General features: G+C 33.9%; 1 protein-coding gene across 2 annotated transcripts in view; it reads left to right on the top strand.

Annotated features, from left to right (window-relative positions):
* Positions 1-16,286, top strand: part of MAN1A2 (mannosidase alpha class 1A member 2) — a 159,338-nt gene that overhangs the window by 100,565 nt on the left and 42,487 nt on the right. For both annotated transcript variants that reach the window (XM_047784896.1, XM_047784897.1), the window contains one exon: positions 12,591-12,706. In XM_047784896.1, coding sequence (XP_047640852.1) covers positions 12,591-12,706 — 116 coding nt within the window. The remainder of the gene's footprint in view (positions 1-12,590; positions 12,707-16,286) is intronic.

Here is a 16,286-nt window from a genome sequence, read left to right as displayed (position 1 = left end):
TTGAGAATTGCCAGCCTTTGAAATGACTAACAGTATTGTATTGATGGCATCCCGATTATTAAAATGATAATTTCTCTTCATCAAATGGTGTTGTGAAAACTGGATAACCACATGAAAAAGAATGAACTTGGGAGTTCCCTTCGTGGCACAGTGGTTAACGAATCCGACTAGGAACCATGAGGTTGCAGGTTCGATCCCTGGCCTTGCTCAGTGGGTTAACGATCCGGCGTTGCCGTGAGCTGTGGTGTAGGTTGCAGACGCGGCTCGGATCCCACGTTGCTGTGGCTCTGGCGTAGGCTGGCGGCTACAGCTCCGATTCGACCCCCAGCCTAGGAACCTCCATGTGCCGCGGGAGCGGCCCTAAAAATGGCAAAAAGACAAAAAAAAAAAAAAGAATGAACTTTGCCCCTTGCCTTATACCACATATAAAAATTAACTCAAAAAACATCAAAGACCCTAAACTTAAGGACCAAAACTATAGAACTCTCCATGAAGAAAAGAGGGGCAAATCTTCATGACCTTGGGTTTGGCAATGATTTCTTCAAAAGTGCGGGTGACAATAGGAAAAAAAAAAGATAAATTGGATTTCATTAAAAAAGGATACTGTCATGAGATTGAAAGACAGCCCACAGAGTGAGAGTTTATTTGCAAATAAGTGAGTTAATATTTGCAAATTATTTATCTGGCTTAATATCCAGAATATATAAAGAACTGCTAAAACTCAACAACAGAAAAGTAATCAATTAAAAAAATGGATAAAGGATTTGAGTAACATTTCTCCAAAGAAGGTATTCAGATGGAAAATGAACACATGAAAAAGATGCTCAGCTTCATTAGTCATTAGGGAAATGCAAATCAAAAGCATAATGAGATGTTACTTCATACCTACTAGGATGGCTGAATTCTAAAGGACAGATAATAAAGTGTTGGTGAGGGTGTGGAGAAATTGGAACCCTCTCACACTGCTGGTGGAAGTGTGAAATGTGTAGCCACTGTGAGAAACAGTTTGGTGGTTTCACAAAAGATTAAACATAGGATGCTATGTGATCCAACAGTTCAACTCCTAGATTTGAAAAGCAAAATCTCAAACAGATCATTCTCTGCCAGTGTTCACAGCATTACTCACAATACCCCAAAGTAGAAACAACCACAGTGTCCAACGGATACCAACAAAATGCAGTGTAGCCATTCAGTGGAGTACTATTTAGCTGTAAAAAGGAATAAAGTTTTTATACATGCTGCAACATAGATGGACTTTGAAAATATTATGCTAAAATGAAAAAAGCCAGTTACAGAAGGATAAATATTATATAATTCCAGTTATATCAAATATCTAGAGCAGTCAAATTTTAGAGACAAAGTGTATTAGAGGTTATCAGGGGCTTGGGTAAGAGGAGACTGGAGAGTTAGTGGTTAATAGGCACAGTGTTTCTGTTTGGGGTGATGGAAAGGTTTTGGAAATCATGGTGATGTTTGTACAACATTGCGAATATAACTGGTGCCATGGAATAGTACACTTAAAAATGGTAAAAATGGCAACTTAGTGTCATATACATATATTTTTTACCATAATAAAAAATTGCTGTAAAAAACAATTCTTCATTCATACTTGTTTCTTTCCCACAAAATAAATTCAAGTTACTTCTTTAGAATATATTCACTCTCAGCAGTTACTAATTTTGAGAATGTTATAAAAGAGCTATTCACTGGTTGTTTTGGCAAGAGGTCTTTAAAATTCTAGGGGAACTGCCCTGCTGTTCCTTTAGCAGCTGCAGTCCTTATTAAATTGTCCAATTTGTTCCTTTTAGTGTTTTTGTATATTTTATATCAGCTTCTAAAATGTATATCAAATTCCCTTATTATCTTTGAGCAGTATACATCTGTCATAACTATAAATAGTCTGCAAAACAAACAGTGAATTGAACTGAAATTTAACAATTGAGCTTTGGCTAACTGTATTTATAATTAGAGTCATGATAATGTCTGTGACATGCACACAGCCATCAAGAGAATAATTATGGTAATTACCTTTAGGAAAAATACTTGGCAACAGATATAAAAGAATATAGTCAAGGCCTAGATTTAAAGGTACGTAATTGGTATCTTTTTCTTCTTAATTTTTTCACTGGTTTTCTAGTAGTTAGCCTATGCCATTTAATGACATGTGATTACAATATAGGAAATTTATAATTTATCATTACTGATTTTTAAAATTTTATACTACTAATTTAAAAATTGAAGGAAAAAACAAGAATAGGTGTAATATTTGGAGTTAGAAGACTAGTTGTACTAATTAGATTAGTTAGACTAATCAGGCTTTCGTGCTTAATAATTTAGATAAGTTACTTAACCTCATGCCTTTGTTTCTTCATCTGCTCTAATTGTACTTATTTTAATAAGATGGTCATGTGAGTCATTTATGCAATAATATAGCACATGATACAAGTATTAACTTCAAGAACACTTCAAGAAATAGCTTCTTAGAAACCTGCCATTAACTTCATTATGTGCTAAGACATAATATGAACCATTGGTATTTAGTAATATTTTATAATGTGTTATCAATTTCTGCATTTCAAAAGGACCTTGGAGTAACTTGGTTTACCAAATTGGACACTGAGGCAGGCATGGTTCAGTGGTTCAAATAAGACATTCAGACCACTGTGTGATAAATTCCATAGTTAACCATGGATCTCAGGCTTCTGCTATGTATTTATTAATGAAGGATATAAATTTCCACTGGAACAACAGTCTAGTATTACTAGAGAGAACCTCTTAGGCAGGACGGGATCTCCATCCTATAACCTAAGTAACCTGTAACTAAATCTGTAAACCCTCGCAGTAATTCATAAATCTAAAAGTCATTTGCCCTAAACCATGATGCCAAAGGCTTTTGCCTTTCCCTGCTTCTTTCTCATTATTTCATTTACTTTAATTGTTATTTCTTCTTTATGTTTTCTTTTGCTACTCATTTGTTAATCCTTAGCTCTACAACATATCCAGAAATGTATGTGTGAAAGGAAAAAAAATGTGCAGAAATTTAAAATGCCCTGCATTGTTATTTTAATAACTTTGATAAGTGTCATGCCCCAAAATACCATATGTGTCCTTTAATCACTTCATGCATTCTCTCTGCGTGAACTCCACCATGGGTCAAGTATATTTTTATAAACCCCAATTTTGTAACTCCCAAAGGTATACCCCCCAACTTAGCTCTCTCTGGATTTCCACATATCTGATTGTCTGTTTGTCATATACGTTTAAATATCCAACTAGTCCTCAAATTCAACATACCTAAAATTCAAACTCCTTCTACTTTAAGCCATTTTCCCCACTGGTATTTCCAGTTTCAGTGAAGAGTGCCACTCCTACCCACTTGCCCCAGCAAGAAATCTATATATCATCCATGATTTCTTTTTCTTCATTCTTTCAGTAAGCACCTTATAGATATCACGCCAAAAGAGTACTGTAGAATCAAGACAGATTAGATTAAGATGTTTATAATAAGCATAACAATAAGAGGTGGTTTTAGTTGAGTTGAAGATAAACCCGGGGTGGGGGGGGGGAGCTTCTGAAAAGGAAGCAGGAGTGGGTAGAATCCAGAGCTGGATGGAGTGCATAGACTAGAGAAGGAACATTTCTTCCTCTCCAGCAGGCAAAGGGAACACATGCATTGATAGGAGGAGGTGCGGAAAGTTGAAAGATACAGACTGGGGTCAGTGATCTATGTTTTTCTGTGAATTGAAGGCTTCATTATCTTCTAAGAGTAAGGAAGAAGGTAGAGCCGTAGAGGTCTTTTGAAGACGAGATTTCAAAAATCTGCTTTAGGGAGTGGGAAAGAACACATGACAGGTAATGCTGAGGTTCTCACTGGTGGTGAAAATTGTGAATTTGGGCATGATAGTAGAGCAGATTGACACAGGTAAGCTGATGCTTTATGGGTTGGGTGCAATAGGTGAACAGTGGAGCAAGGATCCTGAACTTTTGGACAAGAGGATCACCTGCTGCTTCCTTTCCTGTCCAGCCTGGACTGCATAGGATCCAGACCAATGTGAGAATACTCAAGTACCTTTAGTCTTCTGTGTTTTCTGTCCTACAAATCCAGTACTTGTATCAACCCAGCCATGTACCTTCCCCATTCATGTAGAGTCAGCTGAGCATTGCTGATGAAAATCATCAGTAATACAAGTTAAAGTCACTATAAATTTATGATTTCCAATTCCAACTGATCACCAGTACCCCTGACAACTTTTTAACTTTGATCAGTTTGTTTGTTTGTTTGTTTCTTTCTTTCTTTGTTTATGGACATGCCTGCAACATGCAAAAGTTCCCAGACCAGAAAACCCACACCACGGCAGTGACCCAAGCCACAGTAACAATGCCAGATCCTTAACCCACTGCGCCACAGGAGAACTCCCAGTTTATTTTCTTCTTCCTTACTCTCCTTAAGTCTTCTGTATAAACCTCCTATCCTTTGTCAACCTTTTTTTTCTCTTTTTGGATTCTTTTGGATTTTCTACATAGATGATCATTTTATCTCTAAAGACGGTTTTACTTCTTTATTTCCAATATTCCAGATATTTTTCAGTATCTATCATTTATTTAAATTTATTTAATCAGTTTCTTTTTTTGGCCAAATTGCACTTGCCAGAACCTGCAGTCCAGTATGGAAGAGAAGTGATAAAAGTGAACAGGTCTTATTTCTAATTTTAGGGAGAAATCATTTAGTCTTTCATTATTAAGTATGATGCTGGCTTTAGGTTTTCTTGTAGATGGCCTTTGCAAGGTTAATTGAGGGAGTTCCCTTTTCCTGGTTTGCTGAGAGTTTTTATGAAGAAAGAATGTCAAATTTTGCCAGATGTTTTTCCTGCATCTGTATCCTCTTTTGACTGTTAATATGGTGAATTACATTGATTGACTTTAAATGGTAGACCTGCCCAGCATTCCTAGGGTGAATCACATTTATTCATGATGTATTAAATCCTGTTGATATCTTCTTGTATTTGATTTGTTAAATGAGAACTATTGCTCCGTAACTTTCTTTTCTTTTCTTTTCTTTTTTAAATCTGTCTGATTTTAGTATCATTGTAATGCTGGCCCCAAATGAATTATGAAGTATTACCTACTCTTCAGTAAAAGTTTGTGCATAATTGATTTGTTTTTTCCTTAAATATTTGGTAGACTTTACTAATATAACAATCAGGGCCTAGGGTTTTCTTTTGGGAAGGTTTTTAATTACAATTTCAGTTTCTTTGATAGATAAAAGGTTGTTCAGATTATCTATTTCTTCCTGAGTGAGTTTGATAATTTCCCTCTTGTAGAGAATTTGTCCATTGCATCTAACTTTTCTTTTTGTGTGTGTGTGTCTTTTTAGGGTGCACCTGTGGCATATGGAAGTTCTGAAGCTAGGAGTCGAATCGGAGCTGTAGCTGTTGGCCTGCGCCACACCCATGGCAACACCAGATCCAAGCCACGTCTGCAACCTATATACCACAGCTCACGGCAATGCCGGATCCTTAACCCACTGAGAAAGGCCAGGGATTGAACCCATGTCCTCAGGGGTACTAGTCAGGTTTGTTAATCACTGTTCCATTATGGGAACTCCCATTGCATCTAACTTTCTATTTTACTGGTATAAAGTTGTTCATAATTTGTTGCCTTTTAATATCTGCAGATTCTATTTTATTGATTTTTGCCATAACTTTTATTATTTATTTGCTGTCTTTTACCTCCTTTGGTCTTCTTCTCCTAGTTTTTTAAAGTTAAGTCAAAGTCTTTGATATGAAACCTGTCTTCTTTTTTAGTAGTGTTTCATGCTATTAATTTTCCCCTAAGTACTGATTTAGTGACATCCCACATTCTAATATGCTGTTTTCATGTGATTTATAGTTATTACCAAATTTGGAAAGTTCTGCTCATTATTTCTTCTTCGAATAATTCTCCTTTAGAAACTTCAATTATCTATATATTAAGCCACTTAGCTCACTTGATGCTTCTTTCTTTCTTCCTTTCTTTTTCTCTTTCTTTCTAATTTTTTCTTTCTCTGTGTTTCATCTTGAATAACTTCTATTATTACAGGTTCACTAATCTTTTCTTATGCACTGTGTAATCTGCTGGTAATCCCTCCCAGTGTATGTATATGTATATATATGTGTGTATACATGTGTGTATACATATGTCTATATGTATATATATTTTTTATTTCTAACACTGTAGTTTTCATTTTTAGAAGTTCAGTTTGGATCTTTTTACGTATTCCTTATCTCTACTTACTTTTTTGAACATAGGTGTGACAGTTATAATAATCTTTAATATTCTTCTGCAGTAATTCTGCCATTTGTGTCAGATCTAGATCAGTTTTGACTGATCATTATTCCCCTCGCTGTGAGTTGTATTGTATTTGCCAGTGTTTCAATGTAATTTCATTAGTTTTGCTTTATATATTTACTTTTTCTCCTAGTACACTTTTTAAAATGTAAATTTTAAACTTTCAGAAGTTTGCTCCATTATTTGCTTTTCCTTGGCATAGTGAGTTCTCCTATTTGTATACTTGAATTTGTTATCAGTTCTTTCATGATGAATTTTCCAAGTATGCATTGGAATTATCACTTGCAAACTTATCTTGAAGCAGAACTTCATGATATGTATGTTTTTCTTTCCACTCACACTCCTTTTTTCCTGGCAGTTTTATTAATACCTCCACTGGCTCATCAGTTCAGAACTTGGTCTTTTTTATACTGGAATCTCAGCCTTCCTAAGAATATTATGTGTCTAACTCCCAAAATGTATAGCACTTTATTCCAGTCTCAGTTGTACTGCTCTTTCTGCTTCATTCTACTAGTCTAGGAAAGTAGTACCACATCCAGAGTCCCTACCGCAGGTCAGAGCTTTGAACTCCATTACCTTGGAGGAAGTAAACTTCTAGTTTCTTTGTCTTTCTCACCTACTACAATTTCTATTTTGTTTTAAGTATGGCTATGCCTGTTAAAGAAATATTTCATCCTTATTGTTGGTATATGTTTCGGGAAGGGTGTGGTATTTTTCATGAAGTTAATTAAAAAGATCATCTTAACAAGAGTCATGATATAACTATCAGCAATTTTTTTTTGGCTTACCCACAGTACATAAAAGTTCCAGGGCCAGAGATCAACCATGCCACAATAGTGACCTGAGCCACAGCAGTAACAATGCTGGATCTTTAACCCACTGAGCCACTAGGGAACTTCATAACTGTTAAAATTTTTAAAAAGGTTTTCTATGTAACACATGAAATCCTCTGGAATAATACAGTGGTTACAAGTTTACAAGTCCTACACCAACAGAAAAAACTGGAATAAACTAAAATTCCCTAAGCTCCTCCACCTTTTGGCTTTTATTCATGGTAAGATACACAATGGGAGCAGATTAGGGGACCAGGGAATAAGAAGTCAGACATATATAGCTTGACTAATTGCAGAGTTATCCATCCTCAGGAAATCAACTTGACAAAGTTTTATTTGGATTTCTCTTTCGTGGTAGAGGATTAAACTATAACTTCACCACTATGGCCAGCCCTCCTTCCTGAGACCACAGTGAAATGAAAGTACAGAAATATAGAAAGGAACAAACCTATAATAGTACAAAGATTTGGAGATAAGTTGGAGATCCTAATAAACAAGCTATTTCAACAAATTTACAGAATACATTGTGGCTGGGAGTCAGTGACTAGAATAAGAAAGGTACAACTTAGAATGTACTGTAAGAGACTGTTGTAATCCCAGAGAGATGTAGGGTTCATCAACAATACGTAGAAGTAATTGAATACATGAGTGAAAAGTCGAGTTAAAAGGCAATATTTATTCAAGGACTTTATAGGGAACATGGGCTCCACCTGAAATTTTTACTTACTGTGTCATTCCTGGCGTTTACCAGTAGGCATAACTTTGAAGCTCTTTTTTGAAAAATTGAATGATTTCATTGAGGAGAGGTAAGACTTTCCATATGAATGTTGGTTACCCCAGAACAAAGCCTCCTTTCATTCTAAAATTTGAGCAGGTCCACAGTTTCACAACACACATCCTATTCCTGACTCTAAAGCAAAGCCCACTAGCTAGTTAGCCCACCTTTCTCAACTTAGCCTAGAAATTTTCTAGTTGGAATTCCCACTCAGGGAGACCTAGTGACAAATAGGTCTACTCAGTGGAGGAACACTTGCTGGTAAGTGGAGGAAACCCACACTAGCTACTCAGAACTTCAGTCTTAAACACTGATAAATAAATGATGGTTTATTGATACTATGGGGTATCATACAGCAATGCATATAAATGATATACAGCTATATATAGCAATATGCTTGAATCTTCCAGAGTGATAAGAAGCCAGACACAAGAAAATAAATGATGCCATCTCTTATATATGCCAATAGGAAAAACAAAGCAGTAATGGTTGAGAGAGGGTATTAGATAGTAACTTTATTAAAAAAAAAATCAAAGTGATTACCCAAAAAATCAAGATACTGGTTACCTTTTGGGGAGTGGTAATTGTGACTTGTGAACTGGTACATGAAAGACTTTTGGGATACTGGCATTATTCTGAGCAGAGATTGCACAAATACTTGTATGTTAAAGAGATTATATGTTCTTTATAATGAGCATAGCATTAATGTTTTAATGCTTTTCTGTGTATATTAATGTCATAATAAAATATATTTAAAGTCAAAGTCGGGATCCTAGAAGAGATGGAGGCAATTCTATAAACATTTTTCATCATCTCTTTTATTCAAAGAACTTTGAGATGATAATATATTCTTAAGCTAGGAATAGGATTCTACAAAAAAGAAGCAATTAGAGAACAAATGAGAGCTCAGAGATGAAAAATGTGGTTGCTGACATTAGAACTTCAGTGAAAGGACTAACAAAATTGATTTTTTAAAAATTCCCAGAGTACAGAGGAAAAAGACCAAGAGATTAAATTTGAGAATCAATTTTAATAGATAATCAATCTAGGAGGTCCAGTTTCCAACTAGTAAGTTTCAGAATTGAGAATTGAGCAAGTAGAAAAAATAAAGAAATAATAGAAGAGAAATTTTGCAGAGCTGAAAGTTACTAATCTTTAGTTTGAAAAATGCTCTGGAGTTCCTTGGTATCCTAAAGACACTACCTGTTAGAGCTCATCAGTGAATTTGGTAAAGTTGCAGGATACAAAATTAATAGACAGGAATCTATTGTATTTCTGTATACTAACAATGAAAGATCAGAAAGAGGAATTAGGGAAACCATTCCATTAACCATAACATCAAAAAGAAGAAAATACCTAGGAATAAACCTATCTAAAGAGACAAGAGGTCTGTTCTCTGATAACTATAAGATACTGATGAAAGAAATCAAAGATGACACAAGCAGATGGAAAGACATACCATGCTCTTGGATTGGAAGAATCAATATTGTCAGAAATGCCCTTTTAACCAAAAAGTTCCAACATATAAATTTCCTCCTTTCACCAAAGCCAAACATTTTACTGTGCTTAAAATTGCCATGTCTTGAATATAGTAAATAATGCTGCCATGAACTTTGGGCTGTATGTGTCTTTCAAATTATGGTTTTCTCTGGATAGAGGCCCAGGAGTGGGATTGCTGCATCATATGGTAGTTCTGTATTTAGTGTAGGACTGCTGTTCTCCGTAATAGTTTACATTTTCGCCAGCAATGTAGGAGGGTTCCCTTTTCTCCATGCCTTCTCTAGCATTTATTGTTTGCAGACTTTTTGATGATGGCCATTTTGACTGGTGTTAAATACCTCATTGTAGTTCTGACTTGTGTTTCTCTAATAATTAGTGATGTGGCTAGCCAAAAAGCACTATCTTCTTTTTCATTACCAAATATTGTGTTTAGAAGGCATCTTCTAGTCCTTATTCTGTCCCAGATGCCCATTATATATGAGGGACTTTCCCTGTCTACTCTATTCCATGTCGTTTTAATGTTTTACATTTTGTAAGCATAAAATGTTTAAATCTGTTAGAATTAATTCAGCATCTAAGTATAATCTACCCTCTAAACTTTTCATCATGTATAACCAGTTATAAAATTCTTAAAAGTAAGCATGATGAGTATTGAAGCTATTAGAAATTTAATTTTGATTTTCTTATGCAGTCTGAAGCTTAGAATAAGGAATTGTATTGTAACTCTACCTTTTATTCCTCTAAGTGTCTTCTCTAACACCCAATCAACGTTAGAGACTCAGGAAGCCTATGTAAAGCAGAGGGGTCCCTTTTCTGGGTATTTAGGTGGAAAACAAAAATGACATTAACCTAACATACCATAGCTGAAAGTAACTTGTCATTTTATTTAAACTTGGCAAAAGGAATCTATGATAGTTAGAGGTAGAAAAATGGTTGTCTTTGGAGGTTTGAATATTGGTTGTGAGGGTCATATGAAGAAAAATTGGGGGGATGCTCTAAGTTTATCTTGGTGATTTTGTGAGTGTATACATATGTAAACATTTATTGAGATGTATACTTAAAGAAAAAAGTGAGAAATAAGAGCATTTAAGAGGAAGGCTATTTAAGGTACACGTGAATTATTAGACTACCAATGGTCATATTGTTTGAGGTGAATGATGGCTCTTTTCTCTCATTTACTTTCTGCAACAAAAGATGGCATAATTACATGTTACATGTATTCCAATAATTTTACATAAAGTAAAAATTGAAGGATTCTGTTGTTTGTTCAAACCTTTTCTATATGTGCAATAATGTTCTTTGAACATATAATTTTTTTAGTATAATCAAGCTATATTATTCTGCAACTTGCCCCCCCAACAGCATGTAATAGATATCCTCCAATATCAGATTACAGATTCACCCGATTCTCTTTAATGATTGCACAGTCTGTTAAAGTATGTTTATACTATAGTTTTTGTAGTCACTTGCTTAGATATTTGAGGGTATCTTATTTCTTACTAATGGAAATAGTCCTACAGTGAACTTTTTTTCTTTTCCATTTATATTTGTTTATTTGTGCAAGTAGTATTATGAGATAATTCCAGAACTAGAAAACATAGCTTAAATTTTGATAACTACTACCAAATTGCCCTCCAGTCGCAGCAACTATGAACCATAACCTTATCAAGATTGGCTATTATTAGGAGATTAAGTGATACAAACTGCTGTGTATAAAATAAGCTACAAGGATATATTTTACAACAGAGAACCTATGAAAAGTATGAATTGTTTAATACCTGAAACTTAAATAATACTGTACATTAACTATACCTCAATTTTTTAAAAAATGATTGGCTATTTTCAGTCTTTTACAGTATTTGCCAATTAAAGAGATAAAAATAGGATCTCGTTTTAATTTGCTTGTCTGTGATCACAAGTGGAAAAGTGCTTTCTTTTGTTAGTTATCAACATGTGAGGGTTTTGTTAATTACTTGTGGGTGCCTCATGTCAGTTTTCCATATTTGTCAGAACTCTTTGTGTGGAGCCTTCACTTTTATTTTATTTATATTTTACAGTCAGCTTATTCCATTTTATTTCTTGTCTTACAGATTCACTTACAGTATCTTGTACCGTATGATGCAATAAATCTTTTATGGCTCCCTCATTTTGTGTTGTGCTTAAGGAGACCATCTGCTTAGGAAGAGCAGACGTCTTATATTTTCTTCTGCTATACTTACAGTTTTATGTTTTACTTTTAAATCATTAATCCATCACAAATTTATTTTTATGAGCTTAAGATATAAATATTAATATGTATTTTTCCCCAAACAGTTATTCCATGAACTGTTAGGAATAGGCCATCCTTTTTCACTAACTTGGGAAACCAGTGATAATACTATATGAGTGATTGAAGGGTTGTAAGAGATGTGATCTTTTCTTTTCATGCAGGGAGGATGTGAATTTTGAAACAAAATTCAGGAATGGAGGGCAGGGTTTATAGAAAGTAAGGGAAAAAAAGAGTATAGTTGCCTTAGGAGTTACATTGTTAAATTGGACAGGATTAAAAATATAGATGAGATAGAATAAGAATATAGTTAGGACAAATAAATATGTAGCAATAGCTATATAAATCATAATTAGGATTATCATTTCAACAGCTTATTGTATTATACATGATGATATTACAAAGGAATTCTTGGACTTTTTTTGTAGATTTATTTTAATTTATTGCCTATGGCACAGAAATCAGTATTAACCATCCTGTTGAAAAATGAGCTTTTTTTGGTTAAAATCAGATTTAAGCATATCTCATATTCAGTCATAATTTATATAGTTAAATCCATTGATATATTAAAATGTATCATTTTTAATCCTGGAGAAGTTTGGATATATGACAATGGTCTGACTGTGTAACTGTAGAGGAAAAGACTACTAAATGTGTGAAATACTGATCCAGCCCAAAAATGTTTTCTAGAAAATTGCATACATATGTAGAGAGTGATTATGATATACACATACTGGACCAAATTTGAAGTATTTTGGAAATAGGGTTAGCAATATAATGTTTAAATTATTGACCTATAATATAGTCATTATAATTGAAAACCATTGTTTTTTATCTTTGGTCTTCTCTTTCCTCCACCTCCATCCTTCTCTTTTCTCTTTTGTTGCAGATCATACATCAGTTGGTGGGCTGGGAGACAGTTTTTATGAATACTTACTAAAAGCATGGTTGATGTCAGATAAAACAGACCACGAGGCCAGAAAAATGTATGATGATGCTATTGAGGTAATTATTATCAGAACATTTACCTACTTAACATACCGAATGTATAATGTATTTGATAGAGATTGATGAATATCTTACACATATTTTATTATATACATTCATTTAGAGTTTGTTAGTATTTTAACATAGTAGTCATATATTTTCCTTTATGTGGCACTTTAAAGAAATTGTTGAAGAATTTAGTATAGTATATTTATGTATATGAAAATTTACTTCAATTACTTGTAGTTATTGTCTATAGAGACTGGAAAAACTTCTGACTTTGTATATATTTCCATAAATATTTCTTTTTTCAAATGACCCATTAAACCTATACATGGAGAGCCTTTGGATAAATAATAAGGGCAAAACACTTTTATAGTACTGTTCACGGGCTAGGCATTGTTCTGACCTCTTACATATATGAAATAATTTAATCTTCTCTACTATTTTACACATGAGGTTAAGTAGCTTGCTAAAAGTCACATAGCTTAGTTAATGATCCAGCCTGAAACTGAACTAGCTCCAAAGCCTATGTTCTTACCCACTATTCAGTATTGTTTTACATTTGTATCACCTCATACTACAGTGTTGTGAACAAGTTTTATTCTTGGAAACACTTACATATGATATTTCCAAGTGCAAACTATGAAATAGAAAAGTATTTTACTCAATTCTTAAATTATTTGCTTGCTGATCTATATAAACCCATATCCCTCTAAGCATTTAGTCACCTTAAAAGTTGTGTATTTTGTTTATAATAACACCATTCTGACTCTAGTCAGTGATCAGTATTTAGAGTTATAGTTGTTGTTTTGTCTTTAAGTTAAACCAAGCATCTTGTTATCCATTTATATCCTTACTTTTAAGGAACCAATCCCTATAGTTATTTATAAAAATGCATAGGAGTTGGACTAATATGTTGCATATATGTGCTTTGCTCATTGTAGGCATTAAGTAAATGTTTCTTGACAGATTGTGTTCACTAAGAAATTGAACTAACCTGATGTGTAATCAGGACTCTCCATTTTAGTGTATGACTTTTTTATGAAGACCTACATTTTGAAAAGTTGGCAAGTTTTATTCTGTTATTAAACTTTAAACCTAGAAATTTTTATGATCCAAGAAAAGTCATTATCTAGGAAGAATATAATAATAGTTCTAGAATCATAATGTTGAAAATAGCCGCTCTTAGTCATTCCCACTAGACTGTGGGCTCCTTGAAGACAAACTAACTTGTTTATTATTGTCTAGCATGCCCTGAAACAATAGGTATTCAATAAGTGTTTGATAGATGAATGTATTTAATATTTTTATTTTTGAGAAAGTGTGATATGTCATACACCATGTAATCATTTTTATCATAGTTTACTGCTTTCTTATAATATTTTTAATCTAAAACCATTTGTTTATTTTGCCTAATTTTTCCAAAAGGAAGAACATTGTATTTGTCATTGCTTTTTAAATCATATATACTTTGAAAAGTACAATACCTATTTTGAAAGTTAATCTCATAAATTAAAATTGTTTTTCATGAATCATCTAGAGAAGTTATGTTTTGTAAAAATTTTTTCATATTTGTTTTCTGTGTCCTTTCTTTTTAGCTCTTAAGTCTAAAATGGGCCCCTCCTTAGTGTGTTTAAATAACTAGTTGGCTAACTTTGATTTTGAAACATGTATGCAGCTTTTGCAGTGTTGATTATCTTTGATAACCATTAATTGTTAGGAGACAGAGTATGTACAAATTGTAAAATAAATGACATGTGGTATGCACAGAAGAGATAGGAAAGATGATCTATTTTAGATGCATTCTAATTTGAGGTATCATTTTTAAATTCCTCTTTCTGAGCTAATATATTTAAATTATTCTATCCTCAATCTCACCTACATCTGCACTTATGGATACTACCCCTGGTTCCTACATCTTAACTTACTTTTTGAAAATTATGTAGTTATAAATTTTATATTCTGATCAAGTTTATAGTTAGTCTTTATTTACAATAAGAAAAATTACACCTTTAAAGGTTCTTTTGGAGCAAGAAAGTAATGCCAGTATTTGTGTAGATTTATTTAACACTTTTTAAAGGTTCTTTTGGAGCAAGAAAGTAATGCCAGTATTTGTATAGATTTATTTAACACTTTTTAATAAAAGAGCAATAATATTACTCAACTGCCATTCAGAAGTTTGACATTTTTTGTAAGTTGAACTCATAAACATTTGTCATATTTTTAGAGAGCAAAGGGAGCGTATAAGAAATTTTGGGGTCTATAAGTGAATTATTGTTAAAAAGTCCTATCTTTACATACCTTCTACTTTAATCCAGTAAGTCAGTGGGGATATGTTTGGATATTTCTCTCTCTCGCTTGCTCTCTCTTTTTTTTTTGCTTTTCAAGGTCACACCTGCAGCACATGGAAGTTCCCAGGCTAGGGATCAAATCAGAGCTTCAGCTTCCAGCCAACACCACAGCTCACCACAATATGTTTGGATATTTCTCTCGCTCGCTCTCTCTTTTTTTTTTTTTTGCTTTTCAAGGTCACACCTGCAGCACATGGAAGTTCCCAGGCTAGGGATCAAATCAGAGCTTCAGCTTCCAGCCAACACCTCAGCTCACCCTGAGGCCAGGGACCAAACCTGTATCCTCATGGATACTAGTCAGGTTTGTAACCTGCTGAACCACAATGGGAACTCCATGAATATCTTTTACTTATAACATAATGAGATTTATGTTACAATGTACAGAAATAACAAAGTGACAAAAATACTGCACAAAGGAGTTCTCTTGTGGGTTAAGAACCTGGCATTCACTACAGTGGCTCCCATTGCTGCGGTGCAGATTTGATCCCTGGACCAGTAACTTCCATGTGGTGTGGGTGTGGCCAAAAAGAAAAAAATATTATGTAAAGGTGGGGTTTTTTTTGGCTGCACCATGGCATGCGGAAGTTCCCGGGCCAGGGATCGAACCTATGCCCATAGCTGCAACCAGAGCTATTGAAGTAACAATGCCAGGTCCTTCACCTACTGCCACCACAAAGGAACTCCAAAAGTTTAGAATCAAAACTATGGATATTGTTCTTTAGGTATTTATTGAGTGCCTTACATATGGAAATCATGCCAGATGCCATAAGGTCCACAAAGATGAGAAACATTGTCCCAGCACTCAGAAAACCAATTTTTTCATTTGTGCTTCAAGGTATTATGGTTAAAAAGAAAACAACAATGAACATTTATAATCCAATGGTTGTCCCTTATCATTTTGCTTATCAGCTACTCCTCATTCCTTTAATAGGCCAAATGTAGTTATCAGAGTACCATTTATTTATAGGATGGTGTATTAATTGAACACTTGTTGAATGCACACTACACTTAGAGGCTTTGTGAAGTGTAACATGATGAATAAGACATGGTCCTTGTAATTCTGTAAAACAAACATTGTGATAAAGAACATAGAATAAATTCTTCTAAAGCTGATTATTATTGAGCACAATAAAAAGGTGAGTTGAGTCTTACTCCTTTTTATTGTCAGAAACATATAGTTTTTAATCATAAACAATAATTTCTACCAAAAAGAACTGAATTAATACAATTCCTTATACTTTTAC

Source organism: Phacochoerus africanus, chromosome 6 (assembly GCF_016906955.1).
Source record: "Phacochoerus africanus isolate WHEZ1 chromosome 6, ROS_Pafr_v1, whole genome shotgun sequence".
NCBI lineage: Eukaryota > Metazoa > Chordata > Mammalia > Artiodactyla > Suidae > Phacochoerus > Phacochoerus africanus.
Note: the sequence above shows the minus strand (reverse complement) of the source record. Positions and strands in the feature narration are given on the sequence as shown.